The sequence below is a fragment of the Apteryx mantelli genome, chromosome 6, assembly GCF_036417845.1.
Source record: "Apteryx mantelli isolate bAptMan1 chromosome 6, bAptMan1.hap1, whole genome shotgun sequence".
NCBI classification, from domain to species: domain Eukaryota; kingdom Metazoa; phylum Chordata; class Aves; order Apterygiformes; family Apterygidae; genus Apteryx; species Apteryx mantelli.
Window position 1 is genome coordinate 26137562 of NC_089983.1, and position 18547 is coordinate 26156108.

At 37.4% G+C, this 18547-nt stretch overlaps 2 protein-coding genes across 9 annotated transcripts in view; one reads left to right on the forward strand and one right to left on the reverse strand.

The window, feature by feature from the left end:
* The window catches only part of GPR155 (G protein-coupled receptor 155), a 38036-nt gene extending 30747 nt beyond the window's left edge, over positions 1-7289 (forward strand). For 6 of the 7 annotated variants that reach the window (XM_067299035.1, XM_067299033.1, XM_067299034.1 and 3 more), the window contains 4 exons: positions 924-1019; positions 2093-2157; positions 2825-2962; positions 5284-7289. In XM_067299035.1, coding sequence (XP_067155136.1) covers positions 924-1019; positions 2093-2157; positions 2825-2962; positions 5284-5506 — 522 coding nt within the window. In that variant the 3' untranslated portion in view covers positions 5507-7289. Of the gene's footprint in view, positions 1-923; positions 1020-2092; positions 2158-2824; positions 2963-5230 lie in introns of all 7 variants that reach the window. The other variant, XM_067299038.1, reaches the window with a different exon arrangement.
* Positions 5521-18511, reverse strand: SCRN3 (secernin 3). Of its 2 annotated transcripts, none has more exons than XM_067299040.1 (8): positions 18330-18511; positions 17769-17950; positions 16730-16929; positions 15801-16013; positions 13199-13361; positions 12658-12838; positions 10955-11076; positions 5521-6343 (listed from the first exon to the last, which is right to left on the reverse strand). In XM_067299040.1, the coding sequence occupies exons 1-8, from the start codon at positions 18495-18497 to the stop codon at positions 6325-6327; spliced, it is 1248 nt and encodes a 415-aa protein (XP_067155141.1). In that variant the 5' UTR covers positions 18498-18511; the 3' UTR covers positions 5521-6324. The 2 variants fall into 2 exon arrangements, with proteins under 2 accessions (XP_067155141.1, XP_067155140.1); XM_067299039.1 differs by having other exon boundaries at positions 10933-11076.
* Positions 18512-18547: the final 36 nt, after the last annotated feature.

Sequence of the window (18547 nt, forward strand, 5' to 3'; positions counted from 1 at the left end):
TTGCATTTCTTTCACAGATGCTTTAGGAATTGAAGATAATATAAGAATTTATTTAAAATAGAAAAATACAGTTTTGTTACTTATAGTGGTGGTTTGGCAGTGATTGTCTGGTTGGTTTTTTTTTTTTTTAGTGGGTGACAATAAGAGGGAGAATATTTTTACTTGTAAATGGAAAAATACTGTGCACAAATATATCGTACTGCAATGCAGGAAAGTGTGGCACAACAGCTACTGCTGTTATGTTTCAGGACTTACTAACTTAGTAAAAGTTTTTCCTGTAACAAATATGTCATGCTAATATATACGTATTTTACATCTTTACTGTAATGAGGTGCCCCACCTTTTAGACTCTATTTTAGTTGTAGCTGAATGATTACTTAGATACTAGGAAATGAAACCAATTATATTACAAAATTTACCTTTACACACAAATGGGCTAACTTTGGAGGTTTTTTCTTTTATCAGGCATCTAAAATAGCTAAAGTAGTGTGTGCTTCAGCTTAACACAATCTTAACTATGTAGAAAATGTGTAGAAAGCACTGGTCTCAGCTAAACAGGCCTAAAGACAATATTGGTCCAGACAGATTTGCAGTATTTATCTGTTTTAGGTTGACTACCTAAGTGTGCTTAGGACAAGTTCCATATATAAACATGTAAAAGGGCAGGACCTCTACAATGATGTTTTCCTCTTTTCATTGCTTTTATTTAAAATCAAACACACTCCTTTTGTTATAGCTATTGAGCCTAACTAAAATGCTGTTTCAAGATGTTTATTCCCTCTTATTTGTCTTTATTTGAATAATTTGTTACATAAAGACAGTGAAAATTGAGCAAGAGTCTATTACCATGTGAGGAGTAAGAAAGTGTTCTTGCTTTTGAGAAGCAATTCTGATTTGTGGTGTTTTGTTTTGTTTTTCAACAGAATCTTTCCAGTTGCTTATGGTGGCTGTTCAACCAAGAACCTGGAAGGCTCTATGTGGAGTTGCAATTCTTTTGTGCAGTGTTTAATTTTGGCCAGGTACTTATCAATGTTTATTCTGACACTGACTTTGTTAGTGGGTGCTGCAGCATGTGTTGTAACAGGCAATATAAGTTGAAGTCCTCAAAGAGTGCTGATATAGCAGCTCCTCATGGTTTTTTGCATGTTTTTCTGAACTTCTTCTTTTGCCTTGATAGTTTTCTTATCATGACACGGTTGTTTTAAGTGCATTTGGGATGAACACTTGCAAGGCACAAAGGACAACTGAGTGCCAAATGCTTGTAGAAACTGAGTAGGATTTTAGCATACCCATACCAGAAAGTTGCACCAGTGTAACTTCTGTGAAATTACACCACTATAACTAAATGGGTGCAAGAAGACTATGAGGATATTTTGTCTGTAAGACTTTAAATTATTACCTTTTTAGTTTTAGTTACTGCTCTATTAACTAATGCCTGAGAATTAGATGTATAAATGTTCCTAATCTATTTCAGTGTAAAATGACACAGATTAGCTTTGTTATCTCTGAGGGTGAGAAAGGCAAGGCAGTCTTAGTGTAAATATAGGAGGAGTATTTTGCAGATGCACAGACAAGTGTGCCAACAAGATGCAGTGCAGTATCCGGTAATCATACTAGCCTTGCTCCAAAGGCAGTGCAGAAAAAGGAATTAATTGGAGAGTATTATAGCATGTATAATTACAATCAGTCTGTTCTTCTCTTGACATTAATAAGGAGAGATTTAAATAACCGGTTATGTAAGGATCCTGACGTTTTGAATATCAGATGGGATGTCACAGCAGTAGATTTACTGAACTCTGTTTCTTGGAGAGTTTCTTTAACAGAATGTTATGTATTAATCTTTTTAAGGCTCAAATGAAAAATCAAACCAGCAACAAAATACGTTTCTAGTGGTGTCCAGAGAAGAAGGATACTTTTTGCATATGTATTTTGGCAGAGGAAGGGCTTTTTTTCTTTACTTACACACGCACACGCACGCACACACACACAGACACACTCTTTTGGCAATGAATTGTTAGCATTTTATTCTGCTCTTTACAGACTAAAACAGAAGTATTTTCTTAATGTTGCTATTTCTGTGTTCTTCCTCCAGGGCTTTATTTCCTTTGGTATTTTTGGCTTAGATAAGCATTTAATCATTCTGCCTTTCAAGCGAAGGTAAATAGAATCTTTATACATATTCCTAGAAAATTAATTATTAATATCTATCATTTGAAAAGGATTTTGAATGTTCACTGCCACCTCAGTTTTTATTCGCTTTGCTATCTTTTTTCATTTTCAAAATTTTTGTCCTCTCTTAGCTGTGGAGAGCTAATTGCAGTTCACTGTGTGTGAGTGTGTATCACTGTCCTAATGGCACTCCCATAGACAAAATTCCCACAGGATCCCCATAGACAAAATCTGTGTTATCTAATGATTGTGCAACATGTGATTAGATCAGTGAGAGTGATGGGTCTTCAGAAATAATTTCAGCTAATAAATAAAACCTTAGATATGAATGCTGAACCAAATTCTATTATCGCTGTTTTAATGTCCCGTATTCATGACTTAATGGAGGTTCTTTGTGTGGATGGAGACTTTTATTGGTACCTCAGTGTAAAGGCATGAAGTTGTACAAAGTCATCTTTGACTTACAGCTGGCTGGCTGTGGTGTGAATCCAGCAGCTAGAGTGGGCTCCCAGCTACTTTCTGTCTTTCCTTCTGCTTAAGCCTAGAATAAAACCCCTGAGTGTTCATAGGCAATAATATATTAGGAAGATTGTATTTAAATGAGTGCCATTTGTTGATTTACTGTTTTTTTATTGTTCTCTTTATTGTTTTTAAGACTTGAATTTCTCTGGGGAGGTAGAGAAGCAGCAGGGCATACAGATCCCTCTCTTCCTGAGGAAATCAGGATGACCTGTCAGCAGTTTGTTCGATATCACAGAGATCACTGTGTCAGAAGCATTGTCAGAGGCAGAAGGTAAGGTTTCCTCTTGTGCATACCAGCTGTTACAAGGGTCATAGCTCGCCTTTTGGAATAATGAAATGTGGTTTAAGGTTTCTGTGGATGATTCCTGTTGTGGCAAAGTTTTTCAAATATCAGAGTGAGGATTAAGAATTTAGCAATAACATTTAGAGAAATGTTTCCAGTCTCAAACTGAAGCCTTGGAGTTCAAATTACCACATTGTCCCATCTAGGTTTTATACAAGTAATCAGAAGTTTCATAGCTTATCATTAAAATATGGCCTCAGTTTTTGCATTTAGCTGGAGTTTAGGAAACAAAAACTTTCTGAAGAAATGCATGTGACAATGGCTATTTTAGTTCTCACTCTAATAGAGTGTGTGTCTATGAAGTTTTGTCAGATTTGACTTAATCTTCCCTTTAAGAACAATTCTCTATGTTTGAAATATTCCAGTGTTTTGGAATGTTTTCTTTTTAGTTTCCATTTGTTTTATTTTGGGATTAAGAAGATGTCAGTATTTATACGAAAGAATTTTTGCTAACTAGTAGCCTTTGCAGGAGGCAAAAGCTTTTGGGCATGTTGCTGCAACTGAAGTCTGTGTGTTCTCAGAGGCCACTCAGTATGTGAGGTTATAGTGGTTTTAGGACCTCTACTCCTTCTGAGTTCATACAATTTCTTTTGCTCATTCCTCTCATGGGTTGTAATCCTCAATTTGTGAGCTCACCAAAGCTTTCAGACACAAATTATGATACCCAAATTGAGAATTATGTATTCAAGTATGTGTAGGTAGATGAGAAGAGGAGAAATGCAGACAAAAGCAGCGGGAGCAAGATGATAAAGAAAAGATTCTTCCTGTTTTCAAATATTTACTATATGAAGTTGAGACATGAAGAATTGTCCTAATAAGGCACTTCCACTTTTCTTGTGTTGTCAGCTTTTAAGTAGGACTTTTTTTTTTCTTTTTAATGGTCGGATAATCTGAATCCACTTTCCAGAACATGTTGTTGGCAGTATTGGCTATTTTCGACCATGATTTCATTCAGTCTTCCCAGAAGTCAGTTAATGTTGTATAAAAAATAAAAAGTAAGTTATCCATGCTTTTAAGAAAGATGAACTATGGCAGTTCAAAGACTTGCTTCTTTCATGCCCAGACAGAAAAGATATACCAGAAAATGTTTGTTTTGAAATAGGACAGGTTTTACATCTGTGGTTTCCTGTGCTCCCACTACTGTTGTGGTTTCTTGGGCTTTTGGCTATTTGCTTGGTTGTTGGTCTTTTTGTTTTGTTTTTTTTAATCCTATATCATCTGAGAATACATCCAAATCTGACATTTGTTGCTCCATTTTTTAATGTTATGTTTGTGCAAAGCTAGTTTCATGTCTTATTTCCCCCTTACAAGTTAAAAGAAAGCATGTATTTTCTTATTTTAAATATACATCTACCTTGATCCTAATCCTCTTTGATTTAAACATACTGTAACTGAGACCTTGTGATCATGGCTTTTATTTATTTTTTGTTTCTCTGCTAATAGACGTTAACACTTGCTCTAAATTCCTGCTGTTTTAACTTAAAAAATAGAGAAAGAAGTTCATTGTTTTTTGCTGTCTTGTGTAGCTGTTAATCATCTTCAGAAACCCTGCGCTTGGGTTCCATAGAACAGATTTTAGATAACCAGAAACATTCATTGCTGCAGGTAAACTTCCAAATGATATCTTTACTGCTACTAGCTAGATGTTAGTGGTATTGCCTCATAAATATGTAAAAGGAAATTAGTTTAATCTTGTTGTAAATGTTTTTATTTTTATTCTTAGTACTGCCTCTGTGGTAAATATTTAACCAGATATGCAAGTTTAAATGATTTTTATTTGCAATATATATATAAGCAGTTATTGTCTGTTTAAAGCTGGAGAGAAATTACAAAATGGCATTAAAGTGCAGCTTCAGTTGCTGATGCTGCAGGCAGACTGCACTCAAATCAGATATTTTGCTGCAGAGTTGGTCATACTAATGAGTACATGGGAAGTAAGTATCCAATAGATAGAATTACACTCTGTATGTTTGTAGAAAAATTGCTATTTACGTTAATTGTAGCTTATTTGCACAGGCCTAAAATAACTTTGTATGTAAATTTTGCTTTTCATTGAAGTGTCTGTAGGAAAAGGTAGTGAACATTGGCATGTCCCTAACATGCAAAGCTTACAAGTTCTCTTCTAACATACTCTTAACTATCATGATGTCTTTCCTTGTTTCCTGCTATTTTTCCTTGCCTTTCCCCATCGTGCAGTGGTGGTACCAGATTTACAGAACATGTGGGTGAATCATTCCTTTGACATACAGGTGTAGTGCAAAGATCTCCACTGGCATCTTCTTTGGCTGTGACCTGGTAAACTGGCTCATGCGAGTTGGCCTTGCCTCTGACCGTGGTGAAGCTGTGATGTATGGAGACAGACTGGTGAAAGGAGGTGTCGTGCAGCATATCACAAATGAATTTGAATTTCGGGATGAATACTTGTATTACCGCTTTATTCAAAAGAGATCTGCTACAGTTGAGAGCCATTGACCTGGGCACCTACACAGAGGACAGGCAGTTAAGGGTGAACACAGCCGTCTCCTCGGCCTTCACCATTGAAACTGAAAGTATTTCTTTCTCAGGGCCCTCAGAGAATTGTGTGATTCTCTCTTGTAAAGCATAAGAAATGTAGTTCTACTTGTGTCTATTCTGAAGAAAATAGTAGCAAGTGGTATTATTAGAGAGCATTCAAAGCAGAATGCAACTAGAACAAAACACAATGCTCCATGTTTAGAGGGGTTTTTTTTCCATTTTGAGTGTAACAAATAGTAAAATGATATATGTCATTGTCGTATTACAGACATACTATAATAGCAAATTTAGTGACTGGTGCCACAATGAAAAAAACATGAATGTTGGGAATATTTTATGTTCTTGTATGTTTTCAATATTTATTTAGTGTGATGAAATCTTGATCCCTATTTAAGGTCAGACTTCCCACTGACTTGAATTCTTCCATCATACCCACACTCTTACTACTTTGTAGCTTTGTCCAACACCAGGAACTTTTCTCAGCTGTTTACGCCTCAGATCAGGCAGTTTATTTCTCTCTTAAAGATAAAATCCTCCATTCGTAATGGCATAATTGTTGTGAAGAGGATTATGATGTCAGAGGATTAAAGCTGAGAAAGTCTTGAAAACATGTAAAACTAAAATCCCCAATTAGGAAAGAATATACTGGAGTTTAGTGTAAACAATTGGTTTTGAAATTTTGCCTTTTGGTGGTAGTAACAGCTCTGTAGAGAGTAGATTTTGCCTTCTGAAATTAGCCTCTCCATTTTAATCCAGAAGTGCCAGTCTCAGAGAAGTTATGGAAGTCCTGGATACCTGCACAAGTCAAGACCAAAAATTTTATCAAATCATAGAACCTTTTAAATGTAGTGCAATGACTTTTAAATCCATTCTATAAAGAATCCTAACTGAACATTTGGATTAGGTTTTAAAATAGCTAAAGTTCTTAAAATTCTAGTATTGGTTGCCTAATAAAGCTTTCTCATAAACCTCAGGTATCTTCACATGATGTTTAAATAGTTGCTCTAATGTCATTCAGATTCCTGTGCACTGAAAGTAGAATCTGAGAATCCGTGCATCTCCTACAGTATTTTGAAATGGTTAGAGATAAACTGTAGTATCTGATAGCTATTACTGCTGCCCTTTTAGAATTGCAAGAACAGCATTTATTTGTCTACATAAACTTTTTAATAGGTAGAGTGAGGGAAAGGAACAAAAAAAAATTTCTTCACTCATCTGGAATAGCCAAACTTATGAATAACTTCTTTCACCCTTTTTAAATGTCTTTTCATTTTTTAATACATGGATTTTATTGCCTTTACCTATGAGTCTGCTTTGTATTAAGAATTAAAAGTAGTTTTAATAGCACAAACTACTGTTCAAGAAACAGTCTTTTTATGGTAGCTATAACTCCATGCAAGACTTAAACTGGGAAAAGAGTTCCTTTTACTATCAAAGTCAGTCTTATTGCACATCTGCAGGGTGCACAGAAACATAACAGTATCCTACTGCATACATATGCTATTATACAAAGTGGCATATTTTATGTACTTCCAACAACAAAGTGATTGACATTTGCATCAAGCTCTGGCTTATAAACCACAAAGGAAAACAATAGCATATTTCTGTTACAACTGCTGAAGACAAGTACATCAATTATTTTGGAATAATTAGATATACATGGATTAAGAGTAGAAGCTGTGAGTATGTCTGGCTTCTAAAAACTGTAACTTCTTAATAAATCTGTTGTTATTTGATTTCAGAGTTCTGAGCTTTGGTGTGATGTGAGGTATGGGAGAGCTGCGTGTGCATGTCAAATATTACAAGAAATGTGGTTTTCTGTTAAATTTGTTAAAGTTGCTCTTAGATTTTAAATTTGGTATTTCTTAAATCCACCCTTGATGATTTTTAAGTAGGCAGAGGACAAGAGGACATTAACAAGTGTTAATGAGTATTCACACAGAGATAACAGTTCTCTTCTAGCAGCCTGCCTGCTACTGATACCAGTGAGGAGCTAATTCAGATCTCTAGGAATGTTTCACATTGTCTACTTACCAAATATTTTTAATTTGGAAAATTCTTTGAATGTTCAAGAAGTTGCTCTTAACTCAGTTTTCCAGTCCTAGGTATAGTCACCATTCTTGCACTCTATTCTCTCTCCTTTTCATCATAGAGTCCTGCCCTTGCTTTCCTTTTGATAATCTAATATTCCCTAGATTTGAACAATGTATATCTGTTTTTAAGAAAGAAATTACTCAAAATGTCTGTTTGTGGAGGTTCCTTGTTACAAATCTAATGAAGAGAACACCTTTAATTAAGTCACACTAAATTCTGCATAACATTGTGACTGCTGATATCCACACCATTAATCCAATTAGAGTCTATGATGGTTAATAAGTTGACTAAAGAAACTATGAATCAAATACAGAATAATTTAATCCTATTTCTAAATCACTAGGTTCTCTGGAAGCTAAGAGTAGGCTTTGAATGATATTAGGAAGTTATTTAACCCTTAAAACATCTGATTGATAAATATTTGCTTCCAACAGTGAGCATCAGAAAGTGTTGAAGTAGTTGATGATTTTATGTATGTCAATTTGATGTATGAATTTTTGGTGATTAGAAATAGCTTTGCTTTAAAGATGGGGTCAGTGATGTCATGAGTTCTTTCATTTTAAAGATTGGTAGGTTTGGGTTAAATCTCAGTTAACTTGTAAGTTATGATTCAATGAAAACATCCACTGAGCATGTAAATCCAGGGGTCTCTACAATGAAAAACGTGAGCTCTTTTTTTCTAGCAGTAATCTCAAAATAATTGTGATAATGGAGAGGGGTGGATATGAAAATTTTAGAGCGTTTTCTAAGTAGCATTTTTAGTACATTTTTTGAGTAATGATCCTTCATAAAGCTCTAGTTCTTTTAAAATAAACTGAAAGATATTTTCCTAAATTAAAAACAGACAAAGACTGCCCTCTAGAGGACATTCTGATTTTTAATGTATGCTCGTGGGAAGGAGGGTTATTTTTTCCTGCTGGTCTCATTGTCATTTTGTATTTTGCACTGTATGTGTTCTAGAAGTATGAAATCCCAGGGAGCAGGGTAGCAAAATATCCTGTACTTTGTTGCCCATCACTTCATCGATCTCTAGACATCACATTGTTTTTAGTCAGTACCCTGTAGACCAATATATAAAAGATAGCACAGAAACTAGAATAGTTAGACTGCATCTGCCTATGTTACAACCTGACCTATATGCTTAGCCTGACACTCTGGTTAATTGCCATGCTGTGATTAAGTGGCAGTGCTGTGATTAAAGGCCTGCTGCACCACCTTCAGTACTCTCATTCCTATATAACTTCCCCATATTTGCATTGTGGCATGAACGTGTAATCTGATTTTGCTAAACTACCTGTAAACTTGACTCATATCTTGGTCTCGAGTTTTATCTAGCATTTATTTTGGTCCTTGTGTGGGACAGCTGATGATCCAAAATGGGACAAGGATACAAATGATTGTCAGATACAAACATCCATGAGGCAAACGAGTAAAATACCACATTTTATTAAATATATCTTCCACTTGATGAGTGTCCACTGTCCTATTGAACTTCTAAGAAATTTTGTTGGCAGCACAGGCACAAAAGGTTCACAGTTGACTTAAGCCTACTTTTGCAGAAGATCTGACTTGCTACAGCCACTTGATACACAGATCAGTAAAACTAGATCACTGGAACTATAAAGTTCAAGGATCTTTACTGATCCGTTAGTTTCTTGCTATGGATCTGAACATAATATCCCAAATTAACCTCTACTTTCTCTGTAGGATCAGGAAGAATAAATTCTGGCAAGCTCATTTTCTCATTCATTTAGCAGCATTCTACAAAGTTAATTGCACATGTATTTCTTTTGCATTTTTTCTTCTCAGTGGGGATATAGAACAATTTATAAAATGAGAAAACTGGATTTTTGTATCCACATCTTTAGCATCTGAAATCATTCTAGAAACTGACTAAATTTCAGCTTATTTTATGTATATAAGAACACAAAAATACAAAAGGGCAAGCTATTGAAATTATCAGTTGTTAACAAAGTTGGTTGAGGACTTTTTTTCTGAGCAAACACTGGATACTTGGTTTCATTAAGTTAAAGGAAAACTTAAAAAAAAAAAAGAAAAGAAAAAGAAAAAGAAAAACCAGCTCAGAGTCCTAGATATCAAAGACAACAAGACAAAAGATATCTGCAATACTTAATTCTATTAACATTATATGCATATGAAGAACCGTTGCACTATTTATCCTGCTAGATCATGCAGTAAAGTCACAGATTGATCGCTACTTCTATACACAATCAGGAAGGAATAATTCCTGGCAAGAAAAAGTTGTGTTAAATCAACTCCTTGACTAGCAATTTTGGCAAGATAAGATATGATTAAAAGGGTGCATATGAAGTGGAAAATTTAGAAGTCCTTTTAAGTTTCATGCTGAATATATGTATGCTTTATATCCCTATGTACTCTGACCTCTTCCTTTCTAGCTGCCTGATTTAAAAAATGTAACACTTCAAGAAACATTTCAAAACAATCCAGTGTGATATATTGCAGAATTAATTTAACAATAATCATATTGTATGTAAAAAAATTATTTTTCAGATTAAGGGTGGGCAAAATAGGGAGATAGGGAAGTGAAAAGCTAACTGTGGTTAACTTGCAGGACATTTCAATTGCTGAATTTCATGTAATCAGATTTTAGAACAAATTATTGTACAATTGTAACTGATTTGGTTTTAATATACCTTGGACTCTTACACTCAGTTTGCATTACTCAGTTTGCATTAAAGGAGTAGAGGTTCACATATGAAACATATTTTAAAGGGCTTTATCAAACAGTTAGAAATTGATCTTGCTTGACTTGCATATCACTTTCCTTTTTATTCAGTGCAAGTTCCATATTTTAGGAAGTCATCCAGTGTTGCCATTTTAATTCAGACAATGTGAAATTCTCCTACGGTGATAATCTTTATAATAAAAGCTATGTAAGCGTATAACTAGAAGGGAGTTGTCCAAATCAGAGTTGGGGTTCTTCATCCAACAAAGGGATTCTAATAGGCAATCTACTGTACAGGTAAGTCAGTCAAGTAACTTGGTTTCTAACTGCCTCTCAGCTTTTTAGCAAATGGATCTCTGCTGACAGCTGTATGCCACTCACAGACAAAGCTATTCCCTAGCTCTGAAGAGCCTTTTTAGCATTGCTTCATACTCTTTGGCCCAAATATGAATCCACATCTCTAAAACTGTCCACAGTAATTGGTATATTGAAAATAAGATGTAATCTATATATCCACTTAATTAGAAGAGGTAATCATAAAACAGAATTATACTGCATTCAAATAGTAGCTTTATGTATATACTTTGAGTTCTTCTTCTACACACTTTGAAAACAGGTTAACAGCTTGATTAATGTCAAGACATCTGTTTTGCAGGATTGATTCCATTTCACTGATTTTCTGTTTCTCCAACTTCCGCATCTGTGCCAGCATCTTTTTACCTTTTTCCTGCAAAAAGCAAAGTCCATATTTCACTAAAAGCTCTACAGAGCTATGTAGGTTTCACCCTAACGAAACTGTTTTAAAGTCATTATTTAACCTCTTAATTGTTTCCAGGGTACAAGCTGTTATTGGTAGAAGACAGCACCATGGCAGATTTTCTTGGATCAGTGCTTCTTTTCTAACATCTAACACTTACTTCATCTCCCTACAATATTATAAACTCCTTGTCTGATGACAGGAAAAAAAACTAAATGCTGCTCCAGGTATTTATGCTAGCAAAACTTCAGTGGGCTGATGTCCGTTTCATAGAATGTGTATCTGTGTCTCTTCTCAGTTCAAAAGCTTGTTTAGTCTTGGATAAGAGCTCTCAAATAGGAGAGAGACTACTGTTTAAGAGTAAGCAACCGTCTCCCTGTCTGTCCACTGATCTTTGCTTCTAAGTTTCATTTTTTAGTGTCTTTCTACATGTGGAAGTTTCTCAGTGTAAACTGTTTATTGCCACATTGTTTTGGTTACTTCAGAGTAATGTTTAAATGTTTCAGACAGTTACATACTGCCACTTCCATGTTGCCATCTATGTCAGCAAAATTAGGTTCCCCATAACTATCCACTGTGTTACTGAGCTATATATATACTACTACTGTGCTGCAAACGTTTCTAAATTCTACCTGATGTTAGCGCTTGGTACTTCTTGGTGCTGCCACTATCTTAAGAGGATGTACTAGTGACAGTATCACCATGACTGTCAGTGAGAAGCTAATTTTGTGGATGGGAAAGCAAACACTAGCACTGGGGGAAGAAGGAGGGAAAGGGGGGGGAAAAAACAGAAGCAAAAGGCAGAAAAGAGTCTACTCAATATACTACTAGAAGGAACTGCCTTTATGACAGAAGTTGAAGGTTGCATGGATGATAGGGACAAAGCAACTAATCGCACCAAGGAAAGCTATTTCTAAAAGGAAAAAAAAAAGGGGGTCTGATTAGCCTTTTAATTTTCAGTGAGACTAACACTGACCTCAGAAGTGACATCCCATAATATCCAACATCCTCACTAGGATTAGTTAAAATCTGGTGAAAAAATGTCATTACATGAAATCAGTAGTATTTAACCTGAAGCACTCAGGGAAACTAAGTAAAAGACAAATATAAGGTTCATTCTTCTCATAAGCTGGTCTGACATCACATAGAGTACTTGAATAAGTCTGTTGATACCAAGCACGGCTAAAAGGCATGACATCCTTACTGCCCTAGAGCAGGGTGCTGATGAGTTTTAAGTACTCTTATCAGGAGCTGTACTTCTCCACTGTCTGACTAGTGCAGGAGAGTATGTGTGGCCTGCTTCTCTGCAAGATGACCAGGACAGATATTTGCCTCGAGACTAAGCCTGGAGGTACAGCAAAGCATTAGTTGCAATTTTTCCGCATTTCTGAAACATATGCCTGCCAGATGCCAAGAATATTGGCCTCTGATGCACTACAATGTTCTTCATCATCCATCAAAGGGCATTAAATGGCATCACATTAACAAAATGTGAGCAAGGAGCTTATATAAACCACCTGCTTGCATTGAAATCTAATTTAATCAACATACCTTGGTAGTTTCCATAACTACAGCAGCACTTTCATGTTTTTTGTATAGCTCATGTCTTCGATCTGGCTTAGTCTGAAAACGTGGTTGCTTCTTAACTGGATCATCATGACCAAATGTAGGGGAGCTAGTTTTAAATAACGGTGTAATATTGGGCACAAAAATGAAAGGCTTAAATACAGACCTAGAAAGAGAAAATAGAACAGATATCCTTTACTGATACAGTTTTATTAGAATTGCCAAGTCAGCAGATTGCTGTATTTTTTTCTTTTTCCCATTCTATTTTTTTTTCCTCTCATGGAAGAAGTCTTAAAAAAAAAAAAAAATCTCCAAACCCATTTTTAATTCAGTTTCACTAAGTAGGTTACATTAGTAATGTATGCAATGAGCCCCTCAAGATTTTATGCATTTTGTTCCCCCTACTTTTTGACTTTGTAAATGTTTTTCAGCAAAAATAACAAAAGAAATATAATTAGACAAAATCACACTGCTTTTCATTCAGATATTTGCAATTTTTTGTATTAATGACTTGCTGCTACATCACCTCTCAGGGTCTGGAGTTCCTGTAAAGAAGTGAATACAAGGCAGACTAGGGTCCTGAGGCAATACAGAGACCATACTTCCAGTTGTCATAAATCCACCTTCCATATTAATGCCACTCTCTTTGTCACGAAGAATTTCCATCATTATTTCAGAAGTAATAGAGCCTATTTAAGATACAAAACAATTATTTACAAACAGCAGTATTCATTCTATCAACTAAAGGGCAAGTTCTCTACAACTGGCTGCTTTTTCCTTTACAAGGCAATACTAATTTTAGTTTGTCCATGTTGGCAAAAAAAAAAGTCATCCCATCAGCATACCTTAAGATGTAACACACTTAAAAATATTATTTTTGTTTTCCCCAAAGTATTTATTTCAAAGAGTAGCTGATAATGAGCTATAAAATTTATGATTCAAAAGTACTAAAAAAAGGGGGGGGGGGAGGTTTTCCAGAGAGTCAGTAACTTTTCAGATGAAAATTAATAGCTTGGATTAAAGGCTGAAGTCCTTAGGTTTCAAGATTACAACTGAAATGATCTGCTAGAGAGTAACATGTTTTTATACCCAGAATCAACAATAGTACATCCATTTTTAAAGAAGTCTCGATCAACCACCTATGTGAGGTGTAGCACCAAATGTCCTTATGAAAACAGCTCGCTCTTTTGGATGAGGTGAAACGGAGCCCTGGCCATATGTCCCTGCAGCTAATGTTCAATGCTGTTGCTGCTCACATATGCTGCAGAAGCTTAAATAGTGGCATTATATCCCTACACAATCCAATATTCTAACAGGCAGCTCCTACAGTAGTTTTCTTTTAAGATTTGGTGTACCAATTGAGTATGTGCTAGTAGCAGACAAAAGTTTGTTCATTCACTGTTTTGGCGCGGGTTTTTTTTGTTTTTTATTTTACTAGAAGATATCATCTACTACTTAATCTTACAGTGGTTCTCTCAGTGAAGTTCTAGCTGCATAAAGATTCTTATTTTAAACTGCCTTGCTATTTTCTCTTAACTATTAATAATAATTAGACTGGTGCTAAGGCAGATGTCTCCAATTTTTCTTATATGCAATGCAAATTGCCTGTAAACAAGGCATGAGGCAGTACATTTAAACAAGGGAATGCTCTTCTCTAAAGTATTACCATAGTTGCCTGGGAAAGTCAAAGAATTCAACAAATCGGCAAACTAGCTGAATCAAAGAAATTAAAAGCAGCAACAGTTAGTTTGTTGGCTGCAAGCTGGCAACCTGTCCTGCAGAAAAGAAGGTATTACATATTTTTGACCTAGACTTTTTCACTATTTTGTATTCTCAAAATCAATTGCTTATTTTTGAATGTAAATAATGTTTATCTAAAAATGGTCTCCACAAGGTGAAGACAATCTAGAAAAAAATGTAATGCCACTGAATGAAAAAGCTGGGAAGGGCAGAATAAGAAAACAGTGATTTTAACATTGCTCTAAACCAAATAGCTTTTACTTAGGGCACCTATTTAAAATAAATCTAAACAAACCGAAGCCATGTGAGGCTGATCACATGCACACCTAGTGCAATTTTATAATGGCTCTGGTAAATGCCTGAAAATGGGGATTTAGAATGAAAACACTGATAGAACCTTAGCATTGTTATAGTACAGGTAAATACAGGTATTATGAAAATGCTTTCAGTATTCAGAACCTGCAATTCCCCAAATGAATGCAGGATTTACATGATCACTAGAGCAGGACAGCAAAAGGTAATTCATTCCCACACATTAACTAAATGCTAAAACTGGTCTGATAGAGCTCAGTGAAATAAGTAAAAACACAGGGGTGCAATTTTATTTTGGTTCAGATTAATTATTTCAAATGAGCAAGTGAATACAGATGCAATTTTGAGTTGCAGCAAAAAGCTGCCAGGTGGAAGCAGTTAGAAGAGAAGTAATAGCTTCTCTCTATTGAAGTCTGAAAAGAGAGTGTGATGTGGATAAGTTAGCGATTAGGAGTGCCTGCTTAGAGTACAGAAAATTCCTTTATTCTGCTCTCAGAGTGTGTTTTATTAGAGTATACAAGGTTAGGGTAACAGTTATAATGAAACCACAAAGATTTAAAAAACAATCTCCTACACAAGCCAAAAAATAAACAAAAAATGTGTGCGAACACGTGCCATTGTCTTAGGCTTGTAATGAATAGGACCAGACTAAAGTGGTAAATAAGATTCTGTTAGTGGCTGCAAACTATTGAGAGTCTGGTTTAGCCATTGTTTTTTCTTAGAGATACAGTAATAATGTATAGCCCATGAAAGTGTTCAAGAGCTAGGTCTTATGGGCCATTTAACAGTGTGGCCATAATGTGACCTCTAAGTGTCATTACTGTAGCTGTATGTGTTTGATAGTTGACCTATATTTTATTTTCTCTACCCCAAACTGGCAAAAATGGATGAAAGACTTTAAAGTTCATCAGTTCACCTTTAAACAAAAAGTTGTTCTAGTAAGTTCTCCTGTTTCACCAAATCATATGAATGATGACCCCACAGCAGATGTTTAATTGTTTATGATTTAAATTAATGTAACTTACTAAACACTTCATATTTCCTACAAAAACAAACAAACAAAACAAGAATGATACCTTTGTGTTTGTTCAAAAGTTTATAGCCTTCACAGTATCGGCCTCTGGATGTAGTCATTCTGGCAGTATTTACATAAGAATATGTGGCAGCAAAATCAAATTCCTTTTCCCCATCCCACCAGCCCTTGCTTTTGGCGTATTCCCTCAGTTCTGGATGTTCTCTGTCAATCTTGGTTGTGATGGAGAGCTGATTGGAAATATTCCGTACACCACCTGTTTTTAAGGTAAGGAAAAAAATTGGTTTTATATATCAAATGCTTTTTCCTGGCACTTTCTTTATATTTAGCTTATTAGCTTACTGAAGCAGATGATGCATTTAGGAGTTTCCTACAAAATTTGTGCAATCCTGTGGTTTATTTTTGGCCCTCTCCCTTTCTCTCTGGCTGCTTGCATCTTCAGATCAAAATTCACTGCTGCCTCAGCTCTGAATCATTTACTTTCATTGCCGCCATCGTTTTTCATGTTCAGTCCTGATCATTCCCATCTCTACATGCTTCCCCGTAGACTGTCCAAAGACCTAGCTTGTTCTTCTGAGTCTAGCGGAAGAATCAGCTGCTAATATCTTCAGGGCCCAACCACACCGATCCTGGCAGTATTCCCCAACCAACTGTATTTGAATGCCACCATCCTTAAAATTGCCCATACTGCTGCTATTCTCATGCTGACCGTGCTGCTGTCCTCCTTTTCCAAGTGTAGAAGTGGTCACCTCTGACTCTCAGAAGGCCCCTCTGGGTGTCTCAGCTCCTCTGTGAGACCCCTGCCCTGTCTATGCTGAGGGCCTAGTAAACAACTTCTGCTGTTCTTGTATGTACATGTGTACATATGTGGAGGCTATTTTGATGCCTTAATTAAATGGTAAATGAAAAGTAGGGAATTGTTAATTGTCAGTGCACTGGAAATATTTAAAATCCTGACAAAGAGATCCATACCTTCTACTTTTTCTGCTGCCCAGTATTTTCCTGATGTCTCCAGTACCCACGCCTCCTTTCTGTCAGCTATTAGAAAACTGTTATGGTATGTAAAAGCCATATGGCTCTCCATACAGTTTCCTCCCTGTCCATATTTTTCTAGCAAATCAACTATGACAGTAAGGGCCTTTTCAGCTGTGTCCGCTCTCTCAAGTCCAAGCCTAAAACAAAAGGAAGATATTACCTTTGGAATTAAATGCTTTGAATATAACTATTCAGCATGAATATTCAAGTTGAGTGGCATGTTCTTTCTGTGTGTATCTGCTGCCTAAGTGATCTGGGGAGAGACAGGAGTAAGTCATTTAAAGTGGGTCCAGTGACTGTATGTCCTTAGTGTGGGAGAAAACCAAACAGAAATACAGAAAGCCAGACAGAGGGCTCCTAGGAAATGCCTCAGTGAGTAGTGGTCCAGGGGGAAAGACAGTACCAAGAAGACCTGACCGACTACTTACTGTAGGTTCCTGAGGGTTATCTTGGCACCCAGTAAGACAGGCAAAAGCAGCTGTCCATATTACTGATATGGGGACACACGGCTAGGACTGAAACTGAAAGTATGTGTGTGAGATGGGGGAAATGGGAAATGAAAACAGACTCTAGAGAAAGGCCCAAAGCCCAGTCCCTCAAGTCCAGCCGTGCTCCTTTTGAGTCCCGTTTCAGTTTAGTAGAAACTTTGTAGGGAGAAAAATGTTTGATGATTTCCTTGGTAGATTCTATTCTAGTGCCTGATGCCTCTCAAAGGTTCCCAGCTGCTGGCAGAGAAAAGTAACCTCCCTGCCATGCCAAGAAATACCTATTTTTAACCATGGCTAGAACAGCAGATGAGACAAACACGCACAGAAAGCACATAAAACTCAAATGCAGTTTGAGTTTGTGGGTTTTTTTAGAGTATACAAGGTTAGGGTAACAGTTATATGCAAATGCAGAGTGCAGAAACTCAAAATGAATGTTTTAAAATTAAATTCTGAATCCAGTACTGTTTACCAAAACGGTCTGCGCAAACCTTACGAGATCCATGCCCAGAAGAGCTTCGTCGTCACCGATTTCCTCTCTTCCCCACACCGCTTCGTTCCCAATGCAAACGCCGTGTTCGTTAGCGCCCATTTCGGCCCCCCAGAGCCAGGCCGGGCGGCTCAGCACGACGGCGTAGGTTTTTTCCACTTGCTCCACCTGGATGTAGGTGCACTGCAATCGAGCACAGCAGGGCATGGGTTAGCTTGCGCCTCCTCCTTCTGGAGGACATGTTCCACTGATTCATTTAACGACTCCAGGGTACTGAAATTAGACCCTAATACCGCAAACACAGAGCAGGGTAGGCCAGCGACAAAGATTCAATAAAGATAAACAGAAAATGGTGTGGACAATGTAAAGGTTCGCTGCTCCTTGCGGACAGCAGGTCACCCCGCCGGACAGGGACTGCGCTGTGGGCGGCTAAGGGCAGAGCGGCGGGTACCCGCGATTCCTCGGCGCCCCCGCGGGTCTCCCCGCACAAGGGAGCGGGGCCGGGCCGGGCCTGTTCCCGTCCCCCCCCCGCCCGGGGCCGCCCCTGCCCCCACGGCCTCACCTGCAGCGGGGCGCCGGGCGGGTGCGCGGCGGCCGGGAGGCAGAGCACCTCCTGCACCTCCTCCGCTGGCCGGTCCGAGTTCTTGCCGAAGACGACGCGGGCCCCCGCCGCGGCGGGCGGCAGCGCCACGAAGGTGTCACAGGAGCGCGGCGGCGGCGGCGCAGCCATGGCGGCGGCGGCGGCGGCGGGGCGGGGCCGGGGAGGCGGCGCCCCGCCCC